The sequence below is a fragment of the Chaetodon trifascialis genome, chromosome 6 (genome assembly GCF_039877785.1).
Source record: "Chaetodon trifascialis isolate fChaTrf1 chromosome 6, fChaTrf1.hap1, whole genome shotgun sequence".
In the NCBI taxonomy this organism is placed as follows: domain Eukaryota; kingdom Metazoa; phylum Chordata; class Actinopteri; order Chaetodontiformes; family Chaetodontidae; genus Chaetodon; species Chaetodon trifascialis.
In genome coordinates, this window is record NC_092061.1 from 1,998,967 (window position 1) to 2,023,817 (window position 24,851).

At 44.0% G+C, this 24,851-nt stretch overlaps 2 protein-coding genes across 11 annotated transcripts in view; both read left to right on the forward strand.

Annotated features, from left to right (window-relative positions):
- Positions 1 to 528: 528 nt before the first annotated feature.
- On the forward strand, positions 529 to 8,205 carry unm_hu7912 (un-named hu7912). 2 transcript variants are annotated; one of them, XM_070963620.1, is made up of 2 exons: positions 529 to 738; positions 3,531 to 8,205. In XM_070963620.1, the coding sequence occupies exon 2, from the start codon at positions 3,583 to 3,585 to the stop codon at positions 6,823 to 6,825; it is 3,243 nt and encodes a 1,080-aa protein (XP_070819721.1). In that variant the 5' UTR covers positions 529 to 738; positions 3,531 to 3,582; the 3' UTR covers positions 6,826 to 8,205. The 2 variants fall into 2 exon arrangements, with proteins under 2 accessions (XP_070819721.1, XP_070819722.1); XM_070963621.1 differs by having other exon boundaries at positions 541 to 651.
- A 2,754-nt stretch (positions 8,206 to 10,959) lies between these two features.
- The window catches only part of gapvd1 (GTPase activating protein and VPS9 domains 1), a 28,310-nt gene continuing 14,418 nt past the window's right edge, over positions 10,960 to 24,851 (forward strand). For 2 of the 9 annotated variants that reach the window (XM_070964341.1, XM_070964338.1), the window contains exons 1-13: positions 10,970 to 11,108; positions 17,881 to 18,099; positions 18,529 to 18,796; positions 18,904 to 19,476; positions 19,560 to 19,643; positions 19,746 to 19,880; positions 20,596 to 20,788; positions 21,400 to 21,480; positions 21,756 to 21,779; positions 22,896 to 23,053; positions 23,383 to 23,512; positions 23,831 to 23,956; positions 24,060 to 24,233. In XM_070964341.1, the coding sequence (XP_070820442.1) occupies positions 17,915 to 18,099; positions 18,529 to 18,796; positions 18,904 to 19,476; positions 19,560 to 19,643; positions 19,746 to 19,880; positions 20,596 to 20,788; positions 21,400 to 21,480; positions 21,756 to 21,779; positions 22,896 to 23,053; positions 23,383 to 23,512; positions 23,831 to 23,956; positions 24,060 to 24,233 (2,131 nt within the window). In that variant the 5' untranslated portion in view covers positions 10,970 to 11,108; positions 17,881 to 17,914. Of the gene's footprint in view, positions 11,109 to 17,880; positions 18,100 to 18,528; positions 18,797 to 18,903; positions 19,477 to 19,559; positions 19,644 to 19,745; positions 19,881 to 20,595; positions 20,789 to 21,399; positions 21,481 to 21,755; positions 21,780 to 22,895; positions 23,054 to 23,382; positions 23,513 to 23,830; positions 23,957 to 24,059; positions 24,234 to 24,851 lie in introns of all 9 variants that reach the window. The other 7 variants (XM_070964346.1, XM_070964344.1, XM_070964347.1 and 4 more) reach the window with 5 other exon arrangements.

Sequence of the window (24,851 nt, forward strand, 5' to 3'; positions counted from 1 at the left end):
ACAGACATTTTATAGACGAGGAAAATAAGTGGTACATTAATGCATAATGAAAACAATCCTTCCATCTACTTCCATCACAATAAAGTAGAAAATTACAGTATGTTGGAACAGGATTGCTTTTCTCATTACCATGTCTAATGCATGTTCAGTAGTGTAGGAGGAAGACAAGATGTGAGCAGTCGAGTGGAGGAGAGGGCCAGTTCTGCACAGCCTGCGCGCAAACTTTCTAAAAATGTAATTGTCAGAATTGCTTTGCCTCATGAAGAGAAAAGCTGATTACAAAGCACCTCACACTGCAGGACGAGCAAACAAGCAGCAGCTCCCCCGGAAATGCCCGCGCAGCCACGCTCAGGGCTCCATGTTCGGAGCTGAACGGAGAGACCGCATTGCTGCTCCGAGACCGAACACCCACCCCTGCCTCCTCCAGCACCCCCGGCCCCCCCACCCATAAAAACACGCACAACCACGCCTCCGGAGGCACGCGCACAAGCGCAGGCTCAGACACACCTCCTCCTCCCCCCCTCCATCGCACACAAACACAACACACGCACAAAGGCAGAAGCGGGTGTGAGACCATCGCTGGGCGCAGCGGACAACATGTAAGGCGGCGGCGGCGCGAAGGACGGCGCGGCTCCGGCAGGCTCACGGCAGGTGCGTCAGGGCTGAAGCTGCACCTCGCGGAAAACAAGCTGCCGCCTCACCATGTCCACCGCATCCGATCCGCCCGCTGGTGAGACGGTAAGGCCCCTCGTTCACTCGCGAAACCTTAACATTTCCAAACTTAGGCGAACTCCTTCCCTCCTCCTGCTCCCCGCCGGGCTCCGTCCCGCTTTGAACCCGCTGCTTCTTTCTCTCTCCGCAAATGATGTCATTCCGGGCTCAAAGGCATCAGGTCAGCCACAAAGGATGGAGGGCCGTCCGTGCCGCAGCACCAAAATAAAAGGGGTGCTGAAGTGCGTTAGAGCAAGTATTTGGTGAGGCTTCAAGGCTGAACGCGCCTCGGTATGGCCCCGTGGGGAGGCTTCAGGCGAAGCTGCACCACATTTGTTATTGTCTGGAAAAAGCGTAGCAGAGAATACAGCTTTGGCTTTTTAAGTTGTTTTTAGGTACAAATTGTCATCCAAATGTGATCAGACCGCGCGCACAACCACAACATCCTCCAGTTTAACCACAGCGCAGGGAAATGCAGCGTTTTGTTGCATGAACACATCACAGGACTGTCATTGGTCCGTTTGTTGATAAGGTCAGTATGAAGTGGTGGCGTGTCACAGATGGATTTTGCCCACACGGAGAACATTATAGCAATTCATTGCGCATGAGTCCATGTTTTTAGGCTGAAATCGTGCCCTCAGTGAGCAACTCCAGCAGCGTTTCATGGTTTCTTTGCTGTGTGCTGTAGCCATGGAGACAGTATGTGGCATGTGGTTTTACACTTGTGCTGGGAAGTGAATTGAAGAACAGCCTCAGAGCATGAAGATGAGCAGAGGAAGGAATGCATGCTCTCAGTTAGTCAGCATCTTGTTCTGTCCTCTGCTGTTTTGTCTTGTCTCTGATCCTGAATCAGTGCCATCAAACACACTTTCCTGCAGAAAAAGCCTCATAATGTTTGTGCAGGGACTTTGAAAGTGCGTCTGTGGTGACCTACTGTAGACATACACCATTAACTCTGATCTTCTATGAATCTCTTGTGGCATTTATATGCTACAGCTCTCATGCTGGGATTTGCACGTTAGCTGTGCAGAGCTATTTTTACATTATCCTTGCAAACCCATTCATACAACAATAGTGGGAGCTATTGTTCATAGCCATTAATGTATGAAAGCTGTGTAGCTGTTTGAGGCACGTAGGTAGTGGTAGTGAACTACTCACTCAGTGTTCATCTACATCCTTCACCTTATCAGGTCTATTTTTATACTGTGGAATAAAATGAAGTTGCATCAAGGCTCCTGCATCCTGCTGACACCTCACCTCATTCATTTAACCCTGGGAGAATAGAAAGTAAAGTGGATTTAAGTCATTTTTCCCTATTTAGTGGCATCTGGTCACCATGGTCCTAATGGTGTTAGAATAGCTGGTAATAGTATTTAATCTGTGTGTTTCAGATTTGAAAAGATGGAAAAATGAGCTCAACAGCTGAATTTAGTAAGCCAGATAGATGCTTTGAATTACGTTTGCAGCTTAAATACTCGTGCTACAACAAGAAAAGCTGAAGCTGTACACAGAATTGATGATCCTAAATTGCAGCTGTAGCTGCTGTGTTTCTTTTGATGAAGGGTAAACACACACAGGCGTCGTTGAAATGAGGAATTGTGAGGGGGTCAAGCGAAACAGTGAATATCAGCGTTGGTTTGTCTGTCGAGGTCGTCGTGTGTGAACAGACGTGATATTTAGGTGTGTTGGGCAGACCTGACTGGAGATGGCTGGTCAGTCCTCTCTCTTCACGGTGAACAGATGGTAACTCAGGGTTAGCTCGTGGGTGGGCGCCAACAAGAAAGCCCATGTGTGTGTGACACATAAATCCATTGTTGAAATCAAACTGTTTTGCCCATGATAATATTCAAAGGCCTAAAAAATACTCTTAATGTTCTTTAAGCTGAGATTAACAACAGTTGTCCGTGTGTTATTTATTCATAAGATGTGAATAATTCAGACCGGAGAAACAGATGCTGTGTGTCGTGAAAATGTAAAAACGAGCAAAATCACTTTCTGAAGCTCAAACTAACTTTTTGTGATAATTTTGTTGAGGTCTCTAACATGGAATTGGTTATAGGTTACAGGATTTAATGGAAAACCAAGACTACTGCAGTAACGCAATAAAATTACTTTTATTACTACAATTTGTTTGAAATTATATTTAATCAGAAATAGTTTAATAATAGCTGCGAGTTATGTTTTTAAGATAATGTTAATAGATCCTTTCAGCTCACAGTCTCCAGTTTCATTAAAATTAAAAATTAACTCAGATAATGTCTTTTTGTCACGTTGCTCGGATACAAAGTCGTATTGTGGCTGTAGGCTTGAAATTAACTCGGTTAGTAAATGAGCAACTACATCTGTTCGTAGGCAGCCGTCACCTCGGGTGAACATGTCATGTGCTCGGGCCGCTGTGGTCAGGGACGGTTGTGGTTGTAGCGTTGTGGTCAGGGAGGTTTAATTGAGAGAAAGCTTCTCTCTTCCCTGTGGAAGCTGCCCAGTACAACCACAATCTCATCCGCTGGCCGCCGAGCAGCTCCGCTCGAGCATATTGAGGGTTGAGGGCCTTGCTCAGGGGCACCTGAGTGGTGCTAATGAGGGAGGGGCTGATTTATCCCGTCGGTCCTGCAGATTGAGCCAACGACCTTCTAGTTGTACAGATTCAGTAGATGCTTTTAGATTAAAAGCATTAAAATGATTTCAAAATGTGTGTAGGGATTTGGTTCTCAGATTTATCAAATATAAACTGATCTTACTGTCGTTACACAACTTAACAAACAGTTTACTGCCTGCCTCTGAGGTGAATTGGTTTTTAATATATCTCTTTCTTTCCACAGGCTGTGTTGATCGTGAATCACACTGAATGGAGATCATTGAAGCTCCTTTAAGATGACACGAACGCATCCCCCTGATATACTGGCATCGACTCTATATCAGGACATTACTTTGAATCCCCTCGCTGACCACTCCATTTCTCTCCACTCCTCCCGGCAATGTGACTTGAAAATGATTGACAAACCCGAAATCATCAACAAAAGACACTGCCGCAGCTTTGACTTCATCGAGTCACTGGATGACCCGCAGTCCTTCTCTTCCTCAATGGAGTACCCATACAAGAGGGCTGAGCATCAGACATTGAACAAAGATCTAATGTGGAATGGGCTGGATCAGCCGGGACACCTTCGCTTTTCATCTCCCGATCTGTTCAACACCAGGCAGTTCCAGCAGCAGCAGCAGCAGCAGCAGCAGCAGCAGCAGCACACCACCCAGGACAAAACCAGCCACCTTACATGGTCCGACTCTAAAAAGAGAACGAGATCTAAAAGCGCTCCGAGAATTAAGGCCACCCTCACTCCGGTGCCCATCTCAGTGTCTCCTCCAGGAGCCAGGAAGGGGAGGGACGCACCTCCGCCTGCATCAGACATCTTAAGGACTTCTGAAACACATCGAGAGTCCTACAACTCAAACAGGGCTTTTTTGAATGATGTGCATCCTATCAAACTGCAGCCACATTCACCCCTCTATGTTTCAGACTGTTTTGAGGAGGATAAACCAGATAAACCAGCCATAACGCCTCACGTCAGGTGCCGCGTGGACATTAAACCGGATGCTGCGGTACTGCAGCACACAGCTAGGCAGGTTCCCAATGTACGGACTGAGCATCTTTGGCAGAGATACTCCCAGGCTAGTAGCAGTAGAGGTTTGTATGTACCACGACAGATTGTCTCCTCACCAACGCCCACTCCGAGTGAATGCTACAGTGGAGATTTTAGACAAGGATACCACTACACCACTAGCATGTCTCCTATCTCTTACCAGCATCTAGACATGCACAGAATGCCGTCACCAACAGCACCGTATCTGAGCCAAGAGCAAAGAGCTTTCTCGAACCCAAACATACCAACCAAGTTTTTCTATACAGAGGACCCAGTTCGGTACCCAGTCCATCCCTATTCTAGAGCATACTTTCAGGATGATCGCTCCAGTCTAACCAGTCACGGTAGTACAATGACAAGTCAGTATGATCCAAGGACTCGATGGGTGCACAGCCTCCCTGTCAGGTCGTATTACACAGACCACCTTTCCAACAGAGAACCAGCACAATCTGTGTACAGTAGGCCTTATTCAACCAGTGAGGCAGGATCATACTTTTCTCAAACTCCAATGTCTAGATCGTACTATGGAGAGGACAGCCGCTTCAATCCATACCATATGAGTAGCTCAAGGTTATTTTATTCCAAACCGTACGGCTCTCCTGAGGAGCTGTACTTTCCTCCAAGGCCATATCATACAGAGGGTCGTCGACGCCCTCGAATGTCCCAGGCCTTTTCAGATGACTGGTATCGCTCAAGTATATCTGGTTACTCTAACCACTCCTCACAGCACACACCACCAAGAGTGAGGCAAGACCCTACCATACCCCCATGGTTTACTAGCAGCTGTGTGGAGACGAGCAGACTAGGAGCAGAGGTCAAAAACCACTCCAAGTCTTGGGACAATATTCTGTATCCACGGCATGACAGAGAACAATCAGTGCCTCGTGGACGAAGCTATGAGAACCTGTTCCAACAAGCGAGGCAAGGAGCATCCTCTGACATTACATCTCAACCTGTCATACTAAACCTCTCGAGTTCACCAAGACGCTACGCTGCCCTTTCACTCTCTGAAAACTCGTTAGAGAGGGCCTCAAGCAATCCATGGAGGAGCACCAAGAGCGGGCACTGGTTTGTTACTCCTGAGATCACCATAACGGACAATGACTTAAGTGGCGGCAACAACAAGCGACGCGATGCACACTCTGTCAGCTGGGATATGCTCGATGGTGAAAAGACGCCATCTCCGAGAGTTGTGCATCAGAAGCAGCCGTCCAACACAGCGGACATAAGCAAAGACAGGAAGCACAACAACTTCTCCCTCCAGCAGAGTCTGGAACAACTGGACGAACTCTTAGCTGATTTGGTCGTTGATTACAAACCACCAACTTGCAGAAAGTCCAGTGAGGACCTTTTAGACCAGCTGAAACAGCTCATTACTGAAGATGACGACAAAGACAGAGATACTTCTGGACTCGAAAACTTAGGATGTCTGAACACGCAGCTCCCATCCTCTAAATCCAGCCCTGACACAATCAAAGACCCTGACAGTGGATGTGATGCTTTTCAAAGGAGCGCAGAAGAATGCTCTCCAGACCACAGCACAGATGAAGATGACGCTATGGTGTGCGCTAACAAGAAGTGCAACCGGATTGAGAATATGTTCAACGCCTGCTTGTACTTCAAGTCCTGTCACAGTTGCTACACCTTTTACTGCTCTCGAAACTGTCGCAGGGACGACTGGGAGACCCACAAAGAGACCTGTCTGTACGGCCGCGTCAACAGCGTGTGCCGACACTCTCTGAAGTTCTGCAGAGAGAATTCAGAGATCCACAAAGCCTTCTCTCGCGTTGCTAAAGCTGGCTACCTCTCAAGAGGGAGAGGCGTTCTCTTTCTGGGGTTTGCTAATCCAGAGACAGCTGACAACTTCCTGCAAGTTGGGCTGGAGAGCCTCCTCATGTCTCCCACATACTTATCTCTCAGAGAGCTGGATGGCTTCAAGGACAACCTGGGTGAATACTGCAAGGAGCTGCAGCTGGCAGGTAACGAGTACGACCCCAATGAATGTTTCCTTCTGAATGTATCCATAGCTGTTGGTGAACTAGTGCCTAACAGACCTTCACCGAGGGTCCAAGCACCAACAGTTCGAAAATATGCAAAGGTGTCCTTGGCCTCCTCAAGCCCTGACAAAAAGGTACTCAAGAAGGACAGTGAAATGGAAACTCTCATCCTCACTCCGCCTCCAGGCACACCGGACATTGACAAGGAGGGGGAGGAGGGAAGAAAAGCCAGAGAGGTGTGCTTTGTCAATATCCAGCGTGAGCTCAGGACCAGGGGAGTCTTCCTTCGCCACGAGTATCCCAAAATCTACAATCAGCTGTGCGAGTTTGTGGAGAGCAACAAAAGGTTCACTCCAACAACAATTTACCCCATAGATAAGAGAACGGGGAAACAGTTCATGTGCATGATCATGGCTGCGTCCGAGCCGAGAACACTGGACTGGGTGGGCACGCCTCACCTTCTGGATGATATTATATAGCAAAGCACTAAATAGAAACGATAATGATGTCAGCTACACTACATGTACATAATGTAAATACATGATGTGGTTTAGCAGACTCAACACTGGTCTGGACATATGTGGATATATGTGACCAATCTCTCTTTCTGTCTTTCTCTTATTTCACTCTGTTGCCACACACAAACACTCACACACACGTACAGTATATACACACACACACACTTTTAGAAGTTGCCCTATGTTGTTATTGGCTTGTTTTGATCCTGTTGCACTCTGAAGAGTTAATAGCCTGCATGTAGACTAGGCACAAACCCAGTTATCCAGGTGTTTAAGATGTGAACATGTATGATCTGTGCGGTTTCTGCAGACAATGTGTGAAGCACACAATATTTATGAAGTACACATCTCATTGCCACCACATCATAGATGGCACCACAGCCAGGTCTCATATTCTAAGAGTCATCCACTATTGATTCCTCGGAAATTGTTATAGCAGAAATTTATACTATAACTTGTTTCATTGGTTGTAATATTACAATTATTTACTAGTACTTAAGTATTATTTCCTAAGTATACTGTAGTTGTGTGGGTATTTTTTTTCATTATTGCTATATTAGTTATTCATTTATAGACGAAGAAGTACAATCAAACCACCTGTTTTTTCCCCACTTCATTCAAAATTTTGGTTGGAACTTATTTCATCTCGTGATAAGACTTGATGTCATTCTCGTATAAATTGCTTTGTTTGAAAGTGGCCTTCAGTCGAAAAAAAAAAAAAGCATTTGACACAAAGCAATGTATAGGTTTAGCTGTCTCTAAAGGCTCGACAGCTCCCGACTTTATTTGTTTGAACTACCATTGTAAATGAACAATTATTTTGCTCAAAGCATGTTATTTATATTCAGGTATTTTAATATTGATATTGCTTATGACTACATTTATTATGTTAATGAGATACCATTTGATGCTTAGAAATGTAAGAGGTATATATATATATATATATATATATATTGAATATTAGATAATTTGAACATCATAACCCTGAGACCTTATTGTAACTAATACCACAGTATGTTCTTAAACAATATGCAATAAAAGAGCAACCTTAACATCTATACTGTAAATCCTATTTTATTATTAATATTGAATAATCCCAGCCGAGAGCTGCAAAGACTTTGTTTGCACTAAAACATAAATTATAACATGAGAATGTTCCTAACACAGCTGCAGCACTGAACACAGATATGATGACATGCCTGCTTCCATTGCCATTGATGACTAATCTAAGGTTGCTCTTTTACTTGATTATATATATCTTTGTGCAAGACCCTCCTGGACTTTCTATTTTGTGATGTTTATAACCCATATATAAATATATAATAAATGGAATTTAACGAGTGACCTTGTGGCTTTGCCTTCCTCTTCCGCAGCACTCTTAATTGAGCCGAAGGGTAGAATTATACATTTCCCATCATTAAGGTTGTTCTGCACAGTGATCGACATGCCTGAAGACATCAGCCTCCCGACCCTTAACCTCGTCAGCTAGGATGTTTTTCATACGTTGTTTTGTGATGAGCATGCATCAAATAAGTCCAATCAACTCGATCCCTCAAAAGGTAGGAATGAACTATCTGCATTATAATTCAGAATAGCGTTTTATTTTGCTTTGTGTTAAAGTGCAAAAACTACATCAAAACTCAAAATGCCAGTAGGCTGAAATCCTCTAATTGTATTGATCAGGTACCGATACTCTGATGCATCGGCCTGCATCTACCTGAGATACAGGTAGTGTAGCTACATATGAGTCGTGTTCCCAGTCATCATCTTCTACCGTTAAAGCAGGTTTGACACAGGAAATGAAGGGGTGGGATGTGGGGCACAATGCACTGAGTAATGTTTTGATGAATGACATGTAAATGGATGAATTCACTCTGATCAAGACACGATGTTTGTCAGAACATAACCTCATCGCTCCATATCCTGCTTCATGTTCGAAGTTCTTCTGTTCAGGCACTGATCTGAGTTTAAAATGAGCTAGTGTCAGGAGATTCCCTCATTTTGTTTATTAATTTATGTTTTTATTCATTCATTCATCTATTTGTTTTTACAATGAATGTGTTGCAACACGCCTGACTCATTTCACTGTAATAAGTTGCCTTTTAGAGAATCTGCAGTATTTCTTTAGGAATCTTTCTTCTATGTCGTTAGACCGCCACCTAGTGGAATAATGCATGAATTACTTTTTTTTAAAGTTTTTTAAAGTACCCACAATCCAGTACGTAATTGATTGAATTGGAACACACACACACACACACACACACACACACACACACACACACACACACACACACACACACACACATCGGCATTCTGCTGTTTTTATTGGAAAAACCTCCCTTCAAAACAGCAAAATGAAAAACGTGATGGCTTTTTGTTTAGCCTGCGTTATTGTACTACGTTGTAATATTACAGGACTGTCAGGGGATGCAGTCCAGGTAAATGTCCTGCTTTAGTTGCCTTTTTAACGACTGCAGATCTGATAGTAAGACACTGGATGTCAGTCAAAATATGCCGTGATCCATTCATTTATGGACAAGCCTTTGTTGACAGTGTTGATGTTTGTATTTTTTAAATTACCTGTGAATGTTGATTGATATCATTTCCCTATAAATGTTTAGATTAACATGAATTTGAACAGGCAGTTACATTCAAATGCATGAATAATATTCATTTTCTGGCTCAGTTGGGTGCCATGAACAAATATATCAATGTTAATCTGAAGCTAATTTGAGGTTTTAGCAGACTGGCTCCATTAATACAAGTGGAAATATTCTAAAGTTACAATCTTTTTAGTTTAAAATTTCCAGAGGTGTTTCCTTGCTGAGCTGCTGTGGAGGGATTGAAAGCAAAGAGCAAAGAGGATGGAAAAGACTTGAAGAGAACAACCTGATACGTCTAACTCATTCTGCATACAGTAAGCCTCGTATTAGATTAGCTTTGTGAAATTAATTTTAGAATTGCTTTCCATGAAACGAGGAATGTGAAGCCCCCATCATTTACACTGGAAGAGCATTAGGAAGGGATCTCTTAATGGCCAGAATGAACAGGAGGAATGATTCCAGCTAGCAAAGCCAATTCACTGTTCATCAACTGAAGACTGATTTTAAACAGGCTTGAAAAATGTGAACCTGTCCTGTCGCAGCTTGAATGTTTTTCTGTAATGATCTCGTCTTGGCACACTGCTCCAAAATCCAGCAGAGAGCAAATGTATAGTGTGCACGGCCACATCATGACATCAAGTTCAGTCAGCTTTACTTACAAAGCGCACGTAAAAACATGTTAGGATGGCCGAGCACTGCACAACATCAATACTCAAAATAAAAACCTGAAATACAGCTAAAGAATAAAACGATGATTTTAAAATGGCCTGAATGGACGAACACATCACAAAGACAAAACAGGAAGAATTCACAAAGCATAAGCCATTATAACAATTTAGATTTCAATCAGAGGCAAAATCCAGACACACAGAGAGCCGTTGTCCTTTTCAGTGCTTCATTATGGGATGTGGGCCCTGCTCTGCTCAACCTCAGAAACATTTATTGCACTGTTTGTCTGCTCTGGGTGGTTAACAGCATCATATCAGCTCTCAATATCACATGCCTTATAACAGTCTCATGTTGAGATCGACTAAAGAGGCACAGTTTGGCCAAGGTAGCTGTCAACACACTCAGCCAGTGGAATCAGCACACCAAATTTTGTTTTTACAGATTAAACAAAACATCAATCCAGCGCCACAGAATTACTTGTTACATTTCATTACATTTCACCAAGTACACACGGAAAGAATATGAACAAAGCAACACTGCTGTACAACCACGACAGCAAAAAATTCAATTTGCTATCTTAACAAATGCATATACGAATCCTCTTTAACAGTTTGCAGAAAACTGGAAACTGAGCATATCAACGGAGGCATTTTTGAGGGATTGGATTATGTTGTCTAGCTTTCCATTCACGGCAGCTGTAGGGTTTGTTAGAGCTCTTTTAATAACATACAGTATAGGATGGTGTTAAGGCCTGTTTTCTGTATTAGTGTGGATGTTCCCTTTAACAAGCCTCTGCGCGTGCGCGCTGCGCAGGTCTCCTCGTGATGACAGCAAATGACAGCAGTGCTCGCTCCTGCAGAAGCCAGTGTGAGACGGCTAACCGCCAACTAACTGTCCCTCTGAATCGAGAAATCTTACGAACAGCTGTGTTTAGAGACATTGTGGTCAACCAGTACACGCTAATCACGTTAGGTAAGTCACCGAATTCATGTTAACATGTTTTCTTGATCACATTTGGTCACTAAGGAGCTTGCAGCCTGAAGCTAAGCTAACGTAGCTAACTAGCTTATCGTTAGCTTACCCTGCTTGACTAGCAAGCGTTAGCCGAGTTTAACTTGGTCAACGTTAGCAGGCTAACGCTAGGTTAGCCACTTCACCAGTTTGTTCTCTTTCTCCAAATCAGTGCACACACCAGTCCGCTTTCACTCGTAACAACCAGTGTAGCACCCGGGTGTCCTGGGCTGTGTCGGTTTCCTCACAGCGTTTAGCTGACCTAACGTTAGCTACGTGCTTTATTAGCTTTGATTCTCTGCTCGTCTGATGGTAATCCAAAACAAGTTCACCAAACGTTAGCCAGTAACTTAACCTAAAACATCTCTATTCGTTGGCTGCCTTCCTGGCTAAATCTAGGCTGGCTAATGTTTGTGCACCGTCTAATCAAGGACACTGTAAACGTGCAGCTCAACGTTAGCATCACATTAACGTTAAAAATGTTTCGGCTTATTGTGTCAGATGTGCCCCCACCCACCCATGGAGCCTGCGACAGGAATGACTAAAGTTGTAGCCTGTTAACATAACCGCTCAGAGCTGGTATCTGTAACGTCAAGGCTCGTGAGGCCTTAGGATCTAATGGCTTACTGTCATTAAACATCATAACTTCAATATTTAATCAGTGGATATAACCGTTAACCCTTCGGAGCATAGAAGTACTGCGGTTATCTCCTCATTTGTCCGGTATTACTATTGCAATTAGTCGTAGACAAGAAAATAAGTCAGTTAGGTTGATCATTAAAGCTATTGTTGTTCATTTCTAGTGTCACTGTCCTTTACGCTGTACTGTTTTATATCTAATTGAATGCTTTCGCATTCTTGCTATGTGCCAGACAGAATAAACTGATGGAGGACCTGGAGGCTCAGTGATGTGTGACTGAAAGCTTAAATGATGAAATGCTAATGAATTACAACCCAAACATCCAAGAACTGCTGTCACAGTGAACCGGTCCTGAATTATCCAAGCCTGAGATATCGCTCACCTCAAAGGGACTAACTTTTTACCATGACACCACCTCACTCAGCAAATCCTAACTTACATGAAAGCTTCAGGAATCAGTTCCAGTTACTCACTGTACTGTATGATGAAGTCTTAATCATAATCCGATTGAGGGTCAGTCAGCAGAACTTTCTTTCCTCTGTAGTGATGACTACAGATTGCCTGAAAACGAGGTCATTGCACTTTATGGTTAAGTTCGTGTGACCAAGAGTTCACACACTTTCTGCTTTGAAAGTGGATTTATGTGAAACCCTCGGCTCATTCATTATTTAAAAAAAGTTCATCTTTTCTTGTTGGGATGCACAATACTGAAAGTTTAACATGATCATTTGACTTGATGCACATGACACATTCTGTACCTGACGCTTGGTTTAATGTTTCATTACTTCCTGTCCTCATGTGTTTTATACTGTCTATGAGGAGATGATGGCTTGGATTTTGAACTGCAGAGCTGGTGGCGTGTGTGTATCTGTGTGTTTGTGCTGTTTACTTCACGTCGTCATGGCAGCTGCTGTACATCTGTAGGATTTTGTTTGGGCCCTCATATTGGACACTGCACATCCAGTGTTTTCATAATTTCCTTGATGACATTACTCTGTGTACAGTGTACATTGAGTGTCTTTGGCAGCAGGACATGGTTCAACCCGCCTTCATGGATCTGTCAGAGGCTAGACTGATCCTGAACCGCTTCCCCATTTGACAAGGTCTACCTTGAACGTGTCAAATACTTGTAATTGTAGGAAGCTGCCCTCAAGGTAGCAGATTAAGTGACAGCGCCTGTGTTAAACTGGGTTAAAATCCAATGACGCCTGAGTTTACAGTACAAGCTGTGGCTTTTCAGCACATGATGGCCGACTGATAAACAGCATCCCCTGTTAATGATAAATACTGTTTATCTGTAAAACTTCCACTTTCTGCCCTGATTAACTGCATCTCCAAGCTGATAACTAACAGTGGAGTCTAGTCAGGAATTCTTGCTTGAACACTGTTGTGTCAGCTGAATGTGGAGGAGCCACATAAAACAGGCCTTATCAGCCCTTCATAATGTGTGTGGTGTAGAAACATGGGTTTAGAAAGATTGTATTGTGTTTTTCTCCTTTTGCCACCGTTACAGCTTCTTGTGTCAGAGCTGGTGGACATTGTCAAACGTTCCTTTGGGTCGGTGGGGGCCTTAAGCTTAGAGAAGTGGATGTGTAGCCAGAAGGTCACATTTTCCATCCCCAGAAAAGTCTAGATGGCAAAAGTGAGAGCAGTACGTACCCCTCCCTCACATTCCCCAACCAAGCAAACCCAAGAATCTGACCTAATACTCATTGTCAGCTTTCATTTCTTTAATCGATGGTGTGGAAACATTTCAGGCAGTAGTGGAAAAGTGTTGTGGTCCAATAGCCAGCCCGAACGGTGGGAAAGGTCACCATAAACCTCACTTAGTAGGTGTTCGTTATTTGCCTGCTGAGCAGTGTAAGACATTATCTGAAAAGGAAGTGTGAAGAGGATGTTCGCTCAAACCGTGAATACCTTTTGTAGAAAGTGAAATCCTTTGAACATCTATAAAAAGCACTTGTTCCATTTGTGTGTGTGTGTGTGTGTGTGTGTGTGTGTGTGTGTGTGTGTGTGTGTGTGTGTGTGTGTGTGTGTGTGTGTGTGTGTGTGTGTGTGTTAGATCATGAAGTGGGAGGAGAGGGCTGTGTTCCAAACACTTTGACTCTGATGCTGTGATATCTACATACATTTTTCTGAGTGCTGTTTTGTGCTTCACATTTCAAAAATAGTTCCAAACGGTTCAATGTTCTGTTGAATGATTTAAGCTGCTGGATTTGTCCTGGCCTTTAAGAACCTGTTTGTCTTCGGCCTGCCTTTTGTCTCCTGTGCTACCTTGTCGTCATTGTTGTGGTGCTTACAGATGTTGTGGTTGAAGGCTTGGTCCTCTGGTGTCTCATGTGAGCAGCGTTCTTTGGCCGTCCTGCCGCAGTGACATTGGTCGTCACGCAGCTCAGAAGGCTGCAGATCATGCCGTCCCTCTCGCTGTCTGTGGTTTGGTTTCTCTTCTGCTTTAGAGTTCCTCAGTGCTCTCCATGACTGACTCACCAGGTAGCTTTATGCAATGGATTGTATTGGAGCTGACGGGCACGGGGGGGCCGTGACGAATGGCAGTTAGCCTCTCTGCTAGCCACTTAATAGCCTAGTCGCCTTTTCACTTCCCTCCCAAGTATGTGAGGAATGTGTTTATTCAAGAACATGAGTGTATGCTTGGAAGGGAACCGTGTGTGTGTTTGTTACCTGTCAGTTCATTCAGATTTAACTTCTAACAAAAGAAACCAGAGAAAAACAGCCTCATTGTAGACAACAACTTAAAGATAGAACCAGGTGGTTGGTTTCAGTGCAGCTCTCTTCTGTGATTCAGATGCCATTAGTGACTGTGTTGTGAGGAAGAGCAGACTCAGATCAGATCTGGAGTGAAATGATACCCAGCTGACAGAGGAAAGGGTTGTCTCATTTATAATGTAGAACTGATCAGATGTTTTATTGATTTGTTGATCAACAGAAAATAAATCGGCTAATGTTTTAGTGATTGTTAAAGTCATTTTTAAGAAGAAATGCCCAAATTTCCCTCATTTCCAGCCTCTAATGTGAATATTTGCTGTCTTTCTCAGCCATCTGTGGTAAAAATGGAACATTTATGGGTTTTGGACTGTTTGTTGGACCAAAAGGAAAGCTTTGATGGACGTTTTTCACTCATTTCTGACATTTTATACACTAATTAGTCAGTTACAGATTATTTGATAATGAAAATGATCGTTAATTTCAGACCTAATTAAAATAAAATTACAACTGCATTACAGTGCCTTTAAAAGACATTTCTGAAACATTAGAGGGAATTAAAGTGTTGCTTTCATGATCAGCTGTTGACTCTTTTTAATGAGTTGTTTAGCCTTCACAATGTCAAAAATAATGAAAACCCAAAAGCGCTATTACAAATAAGTTTGATTTCTAATGATGTGAAATGAAAGCAACACATTTGGACAACTGTTAACAGCAAATGTTTGATAATACTGATGAATGAGTGAGTGATTCATTTCTCGAGACACTGCCTGCTGTGTTTTTGTTGACTGATTGGTTGCAGCACTACCTGCAGGTGGCCATCACAGTTCTCACATTTATCACATTTCTTGAAAAGCAATATAAATATGCTTTTTTCCCCCCCAACCTTAAAATACCATAGCAGACATTTCTTTGTATTACAGTGGTATTTAACTAAAATTGGTCTTTAAACTTTTCTTATTTACAAAAATGATGACAATATGCCACAGTAATTGGAGATCAGTAATCAGTTTATTCTTGGTTTGCCAGGGGAATTCATTGTGGAGCCTATGTGTTTAAATCTGCATAACCAATTTGATTTGTCAGGCATATCAAATCTGAAGTTGCGGTTGTCTGTTACCTTGCGAGCGCTGACACTGCCTCGCAGTCATTCCCACTCTGAGGCAGTTTTCTCCAGTCTAGTCTCATTCTCCTCCCAGAGCCATAACTCCACAGCTAAATCTGTCTTTGCTATGTTAGCAGCCAGCCACAAAGAGGCTTTTGTGCAAAGGATTCACCAAGAAATCATTCAGATTTCATGCACTCAGCTTGGTTTGTATGTCTTGGCTGTGTATGTTTGGAAAAGGGAGTTTGATTTGCATATTCTGCTGTGCAGCGTCTCCTGAAGCTGGTGAGACAGCGTGCTTTTGCTGCTGTCGTCGGGCCAGCGAGTGAAGCACATGGAATGCAAATGACTTCCCTCGTATGACGCGAGCATCATGTGTGAGCTTGTGTTCAGCCAGACCTTCACAGAAAAAGGAACCATATCCAGCTTTTCCTCTAAGGTCTTAAATTCAGCATAACTCAAATCATAAATACTGAAACTATTTGCTGCTTTACTGAATTCAGGATGTGTTAAATTAAGTTAAATTACTGTATAATACATGTGAACCATAAGTTCAGAAAGCTACAAATATGCTACAGCTGCATTACCAGTACACACACCAGGCAGTCCTGCAGTGACTAGTCCCATGCTAGAAAGTCACAGCGATGATGTGTTGAATCGGGGTTTGTTTTCTCAGACTTGACTCAGCATCTCCAGAGCATATCAGACATTACAGTACTGCTTCCACATGCTGAAGTATGAGTACTACGAACCATGACATGTCAGTTGACTTTTATTTGTAAAATTGATGGAGTTCCCCTTTAACAACGCTGACATTGGTCTGTTAAAAGCTTATTTGAGCTTTTGTTTGTTTCCCCAGAAAGCAAAAATCCATTGAATCAACATTGAGATATGGCCATGGCTTAAAATTGAATCAACATTGATGTCAGACATTGAAAGTAACATTGAAAGCGCTCGTTATGATCAACATTGAAATAATGTTGAATTTTCAATCAGTCTAAACATTGATTCAATATTTATTCAACTACATCATTTTCAACATTGAAACAATGTAGAATTGTCAATTAATCTGAACATAGAATCAATATTGATTCATTTATAAATGCATTGAAATTACATTGATTCTACATTGCAACAATGTTATTAATTAAAGGACCATTACAGCACTTTTCAGCCTTCATCTGTAGGTTTTAAATATGCTTCATGCAAGGCAAATTGCATGAAGCATACGCGATTTGAAGCGTCATTTTGCCGGGCGACGCGATGGATGCGATGCGCGGCGCGATGGACGCGTTGGCCGCGAAAATCGCTCTCATCGCGTCGCCCCATCGCGCCATCGCTTCATTGCTCGAGTTGAAATTATTGAACTTTTGCGGCGGATTCGCGTGAAGATGCGCCGCGAGAGCCTATCAGCGTTGAGATCGTCATCGACGTGCTGACGTACGGACGTGGTCGACGAGAGAATGAAATGGCGGAAGAAATGTTGTTGTTGGGCGGGCTTGTCGCGCGACGCGATGACGCTGCAAGGGGTTTTTGTACCAGCGTCAAAACTGGAGCGTCTGGTGCGACGCGATTTCATTTGGAACGCGATTGAATAATTTTCATCGCGTTTGGTGGGAACGTAGCGTTAGCCTGGCAGGGGGCAAGTAAAGCCTGGTGGCCCGCCAGGCTTATAATACACTGGGGGAAACCCTGAACCCTCAGCGTAGCCTCTGCACACGGACACACTAGCATTAGCTAGCGTTATCTAGAATGCTAGCGCTAGCTAATGCTAATGACGCTAATAAGCTACAACCTCACGGTAATAATTCACAAAGTTGACATGCTGGTGAAAATACATTGTGTTCTCATTAGGACTTACCAGTTTGTCTTCTTTTGTCACTCGAAGATAATAAAAGCTGCCAACCGCTGCCAACTGTTGACTGGTTTGAACTGGTTTGGTCTCAGGAGAGAGCAAGTCTCGTGGGCGGGGGCACAGGTGCACAGCCACAGCATGCCATACATTGAAACCATGTCTATTTAATGTTGACATTTCAGCATTGAAAACCCAGCATCTATACAATGCTGATTCAACAACATTTTTTCAAATGTTGAAATGGTAGCTCTAATTCAATATTGAATAAACATAGATTTTTCAACTTCAACCAAAAATAACCAATTTCACCAAAATTCATCGTTGAATCACTGTATTTTGCTATCTGGGTCCCTTCCACATATTAAACCTTATTTACCCATGTGTCCTCCATCTCGTCCCTTTTGTCCTCCAGTCATTTAGCTCTCTGCCTGTGTGAGCCAGTGAAGATGGTGAAGCCAGACATCCACACTCTGGCCCACCACCTGAAGCAGGAGCGGCTGTACGTGGCGTCGGAGAAGCAGCTGATCCAGAGGCTCAACAGCGATGTGCTGAAGACCGCCGAGAGGCTGTACCGAGCTGCGTGGATCGCCAAGCAGCAGAGGATCAACCTCGACCGCCTCATTCTCACCAGGTCAGATCTTCAGTCCGCTCTGGCCTTTGAAAAGAGGAGCTTATGTTTATTTGCTTTCTTTGTGCATTAAGCACAGAGCTGGAGCTAGGGCGTTATTAGCCTAGCTTTCAATAGAGATTAGAGTCCGGGAACTCACTGCTGCCCTGGATGTCTCCAAGGTTAAAAAATGTGTCTAAAATTCACATGAAACTAGACCTGTGCGATATGATGATACAAAATAATATATCATTTCATATTATGCTCTATTTTTTATTTGTTTTACTCCTTAAAGCACCACTTTTCGTTATTTGGACGACAGTATCACAGAACTACCTACTGCATTTGGCGTGAAATGAGGGTTAGCGTTCACACAGTGTCTCTTGACTGTGATAGTAGTTTTGCATTGTTTGTGATAATATATATTAGTCATGACATGGCTCTGTTCTACAGCGCGGAGGCCTCTCCGGCTGAATGCTGCCAACATGCCAAAATGCTGGAAGACACACAGTTTGTCGATGGCTACAAGACTTTGGGCTTCCAGGAGACCATCTATGGCGAGTTCTTGGCCCGGTTGAGGGAGAATCCCAGACTGGTAGCATCGTGTCTGGTGGCAGGAGAGAGGCTGAACCAGGAGCACACCCAGGGAGTCATCCATACAGTCTTCACCTCACTTTATGGCAACTGTATCATGCAAGAGGATGAGAGCTACCTGCTGCAGGTCAGCTACCTGTGCCTACTGTTGTTCATTTGCAAAACACTTTGATAAGCTCTCAGTAAGATGAGATGTTTTTATGTGGTGCAACTGTCTTTCCTGCCAATTCCCAGGTGTTGCGATACCTGATAGAGTTTGAACTGAAGGAGAGCGACAACCCTCGCCGTCTCCTGCGACGGGGAACCTGTGCCTTCAGCATCCTTTTCAAGCTCTTCTCCGAGGGCCTGTACTCAGCCAAGCTCTTCCTCACTGCTACCCTCCATGAACCCATAATGCAGCTGCTGGTGGAAGATGAAGACCACCTGGAGACTGACCCAGCCAAGGTGACAGAACGCCTCACTCCGGCCCAGCAGGAACGTTTTGGGGAGAAGGGCTCCGAGGGCTACAAACAACGGGTGCAGGCAGCGGTGGAGGCCAACGAAGCCAAACTGGTCGCTCTGGTCAACAAGTTTATCGGTTACCTGAAGCAGAACACCTACTGCTTTCCCCACAGCCTGCGCTGGATAGTGTCACAGATGTACAAGACGTTGTCCTGTGTGGAGCGTCTTGAGGTGGGTGAGGTGCGCACCATGTGTACAGACCTGCTGCTGACCTGCTTCATCTGCCCAGCTATAGTGAATCCAGAGCAGTATGGAATCATCTCAGACGCCCCCATCAACGAAGTGGCCCGCTTCAATCTGATGCAGGTCAGCGGCGCAGCATGCATTCTGTTCACACGTGGAGGAATCAGTCATGGTGTAGGTTGACGTTGCATGCTTCTGTCACACAGGTGGGGCAGCTTCTGCAGCAGTTGGCCATGGCTGATGATGATGCAGACCCAAGACGTAAAAGCAGTTTGTCCAAATTTGACAAGGTGTGGAACCATCGTTATGTTTTTACTGATTCCAGCCTTAATGGATAGAATGATTTCTTCTTGGAATACAGTTGGTTCACATTTCTTCGCCTCCATCTGCAGAGTTGTGTTGCTGCCTTTCTGGATGTGGTGATCGGCGGAAGAGCGGTCGAGACCCCACCCATGTCCTCCATGAACCTCCTCGAAGGCCTCAGTAGGACTGTGGTCTATATTACGCATAATCAGCTGCTCGTGCTGGTAGGCTCTTTTGCAGCTGATAAGCAAATGTTGATTCAATTCTTTTATACATTTTTGAATCAGTTTGTAGTACTTTTGAGCAAATATCTTGCCATTACGTATATCCTCCAGTCAGTGCTGTTTGAGGTTTATTTGTGACCACTTACCTTTGCAACCTCTCTGTCTTTCTGTGTCCCTCATTGTCAAATGACATCATTTAACAACAAATTACAAGCAGTTTAATCCTGAAACTGTAGGTCAGATTTTCAAAGGGAAACTATACAAGTGAGTCACCTTTACTTGAACGCCAGTAGCACTTTGTCAAAGCTTTAAAGGTAAGTAGTTAAATCACCTACATGTAGGTGAAAATAGAGGAGATTGTCTGGCTGAACTGCAGGTGGATCAGCCGAAATGAGGCAAGAGGAGGCTTAGGTGTTAACTCACCTCATGACCACAGTGTGACCCTCGGCACACGTTATCTATCAGTACGTTATGATGTGTGTCAGGACGTAACGCAGCTCAGGAGCCGTTTGGTTTGTTAGTGTGTGAACGCTGTGTGTGGCTTTCCTTCATTGAAAACTCTAACAAAGCCCAGCCACAGTTCAGCCTGATGTTAAACGAGACCTGCACAAGTGCAAACTTGTCATCTCGCACCCCTCCTGAGAATAACTGTTGACTGCCAGTGATCGATTCATCGTGATGGTCTGAGGAGTAATGTCCTCCACTTCCTGCACAGGTGGACTTTGTGCGGAGCGTGATGGCAGGGGACCATCTTCGGGAGGAGGAGCACATGGCTCTGGAGACCCTGCTTGCCAACGTGCCCCAGAGTCGAACTGTGAAGAGCAACAGCCTGGAGCTCACTCCCTCCAACACCCCCCAGCTCTCCCCAGCCACCACTCCTGCCAACAAGAAGAACAGGCTCCCCATAGGTACCTACCTCTGCGGCCTCTCAGCCTCCGTCCTCCTTCCTCTGTGGTTTTTACTATGACTGTTCATGTGTGCTCAAAGTGATGCAACCTCTTGTAATTTCCTGATGTGAGGACATAAAAGAAAAATTTGCTTTATCACAATTTGAACCAAGAACTGTAAGACAGAAGTGCAATATTTTGTCTAACGAGAAGCAAAATAAACAAGTAGAGTTGAGTGGTGATGGCTAGTGAAAGGCCTGTGTTTCACAGGAAGCTAATGAGCTTCTTCTCAGCTTGTTATAAAGATAATTAGCATGGCCTGGATTGAGGCTCAATTACAGAAATGACAACCAATTAAATTACCAAATATAAATGAACTCATTTTAATTGGAATGGATGGAAAAGATGCATAGACTACCTTCATTAGCATTCTCAAGACAAATGACACTGTAGCAACACCCCCTTAATTAGAAACGAACCACTTGTGCTTGCTTCTCTGAAATATGACGTTTTACACACAATCTTGACTTGATACTTGAAATACTTGAAATTCTGAGATGTCCTCTGTATTCTTTCTCCACCTCCCTACCTTGTCCTTCTCCTTTCTTCTTGTGCTGCCAATGAATGACCAGGACAACACTTAGCCGCTATAACATCCTGGGACCCCACAGCCACCACTCTGTCTGCTCACATTCCATTAGTAACCCCTTTTGGTGGGTAGCCTGTCAGCCGTGTTAGAGCTGGAGAGACCTTAACCATGCGTCTGTCGTTTCCACCCAGCTGTGTGTTAGATAACGCTCATCTAGTCCATGCTGCTAGCTGCACAGTGACCTCCCCGCCTCGCCACTTCTCCCCAGCACTGCTGTCGTCCGTGTGCTCTCACCACGCTTGCATTGCCCTGCACAGCGCTCTGGCTCCTTATCAGAGCTGAGATGTTTTTACACTCATTTCGTTTTCTAAGTTTTCCCTTTCTTGCTTCCTCATTCAGCGGATTATGGCTTTTCATTACCAGGTAGAGTGAGGAAAAATCTGTTTTCCACCTTTGCTCCTTCTGGTCTGTGTCTTAGTCGTGGTCAGAGTCAGTGAGACACTAGCGCAGTAGCTTTCCACAGGGACAGTATCAAGGCTTTTCAGTGAGTCTATTGGCTCTTTGTGAATGACTTGGAAGACGTGTAGGGTTTCAGTGTCAGATCTCAGCTGAGTTAATGTCGTCGTTGAAGAGTGTGTGATATAACCATGTTCTTCACATTGTTCATTCCCTGTGCACGCTTTGGTGAAGCATTGTTCATATGAAACAAACACAGCTCAGGATGAGTTCAATGTGGTCACATGTCGATCGTAGTGATGTAAGTCTGTGATGACTGGAGGAGAGAATACCTGTTCATAGTTCTTTTAATTTTTCCAAATGTGTCCAGTGGATGGAGCTAAAGAACCAGTGAACATTTGCTGGGCTGAAATATGTCTGAGTGGCTTGAGACTTTCATTATGTCAGGCCTGCCATTTTAATCCCAGAAAGACTGCAGGAACAAGCCAGTTTATGCACAGACAATACCTTTTTTTTACCAGTTTTGTTGAAATAATATGCCAGATGCAGGGTCTTGTTTTCCAGAGACAGTGCCAGCAAAGCTTTGTGTGCGCTTGTGTGTCTGTTTTCAGCTTGACCAATGAAGTGTGCACAGTGGGAGATCCATTTTCACATTTCAGAAACGTGATTTTAATGCTAAAAGAAAGCTCAGCCTTAATTATTCTTACTAACCGTCTAACATTGAGAAATGAGGATAAAGTCGTCTTTGATGTCACACCAGTGTTTAGCAGCGTAAGGAAAGAACTGGGAAACACTCAGATGGTAATTTTGACATTTTCTTTGTGGAACTGATGAAGCCATTGTGACTCAATTGGAAGTAAGAATTTTATCTGCTGCTGAATTCATTCTCAGTCACTCACTGGTGTGACATACAGGATGACAGTTCTTCTCTGCTGTTAATTTTCACAAATAGTTTGTTTGTTTGGTGAAACATGAATTCTTGAATATGTTGCCCATTATTATAATTATTTTTAGGTTTAAATCAAAGCAGCATATGTCGTTATTTACTGTTTCCCTGCGAATTCTCTCCAACCGGCCAACCAGCAGCTGCTCGGAGCCGCAGCCGTACCAACATCGCCCAGGAGGGGGAGGCAGAGGCCAGCTCCCAAGAATCCCTGCAGGAGCTGATGCCAGAGGAGGTGCTGGTGATCTCACTGGGAACTGGTCCTCAGACCGTCCCTGGGATGATGTCAGAGAATGAGGTAATGTGACTTGAATTAATGTGCTCATTTGCAGGAGACATGATGATGTGATGAATTCAGTGTAGTATTTTTTCCTGTCACTGAAGGGGAGGAAGACTCTCTCAGAGCTGGTGTCATGCATGTTGTTGTGCTTTGTGTGCGTTTGCAATGTTATGCAACCGATAAGAAACGTTGGTTCTGATGTAAAACTGACTCCTCTCTCATCTCCTGCCATCTTTGAATGAGGTCGTGCTTCTGGCTGCAGTGACTCGTGGCAAAGCAAGTTTGCTACCAAACTTAAGTGATATACATATATTTTATGTATGCACGTCCTCTCCTCTGCTCCCCAGGTTTTGAACCTGCAGATGGCTGATGGGGCCCAGGGGGACGGCCATGCTGATGATACTAAGCTGCATGGGAAACCAGACAAAACCCTGCGCTTCTCCCTCTGCAGCGACAACTTGGAAGGCATCTCAGAGGGTCAGTCTGCAGTCTGATGACGCATAAAGCCAAAACATGGCAACCACAAATCACAGCCACAACAGTAATATCAGAACAAAGTGTATTTTGGTTGGGGAAGCTCATCATTGAATGAAAAGTCTCCATCTGTTTTGTTGTCTTGTCACACAGTTATATGGACAAAAACACACAAATAAACAAAAGCAAACAAAAAAGGAGACTGATGAAACCCACTTTTACACTCCAGTAAATGTTTTCGAAGGCCATAACTGGTGTATGAATATGCTAACTGACCCGTATACCTTGTGTGTGTTTTTACTTCTGAATTTGTGACCTCAGGTCCATCCAATCGCTCGAACTCTGTGTCCTCTCTGGACCTGGAGGGAGAGTCTGTTTCTGAGCTGGGAGCCGGACCGTCAGGGAGCAACGGGGTGGAGGCTCTGCAGCTTCTGGAGCATGAACAGGGTATGTGTGTGCTTTTCTAAATGCTTTCATAAAGCTGAGTTGGAAACATGAATATATATATTTTTTGGATCCCTGTCCTTAACGTACACTGTGTCTCCTTCAGCCACCACTCAGGACAACCTGGACGACAAACTGCGCAAGTTTGAGATCAGAGACATGATGGGTCTGACGGATGATCGGGACATTTCTGAGACTGTCAGTGAAACTTGGAGCACCGATGTGCTCGGCAGCGACTTCGACCCCAACATGGATGAAGATCGGCTGCAGGAAATAGCAGGTGTGTTTGCTGCGTCTGTAGACGTTCGGTTCAGGCTTCAGTAAGAAAAGGCATTGATCTGTGCAGCCTGCGTGATCATGGCACTTTGAATGAGATGAATCTGCTGCACGTAGCCACGTTCTCTGACTGTTGATTGAGTGGATTTGGGGAAATGTCATCACCTTGTGGTGTGTGGGTGAAATAGCATCACGGGGCAGGTCTTCAGCGTAGCTCAGGCTCTTTATAGAAAAGCACTGGTTACACACATGCATGGTCCTCGCCGTGCATTTCTTCACGTTAGTTTTCTGTGATTTAAAAATGAATTCAAATGCATTTCAGCATTTACAGTTAATTTGTGCTTAAAGTAGCGCCAAAGGTCTTTCCTCCTGTTTCTGAGAACAAGGTTTAACACAGTGCAATGTGCTTTATCATTTGGTAGATGTGTGAAATGTTCAGTGCTGTTGCTTTAATGGAATCTCCTGTCTCACTATCAGATCTTAACTCTACATGATGATCAGTTTGGGTCATGCAGCATCTCTAGTATTTATGCTTTTGCGCTTGAAGGAAAATAAAACAGTGGACAGTTGGTAATATTCATCTTTTGATTCTGAAGTTTGAGGATGAAGCAGAAAGTTTCAT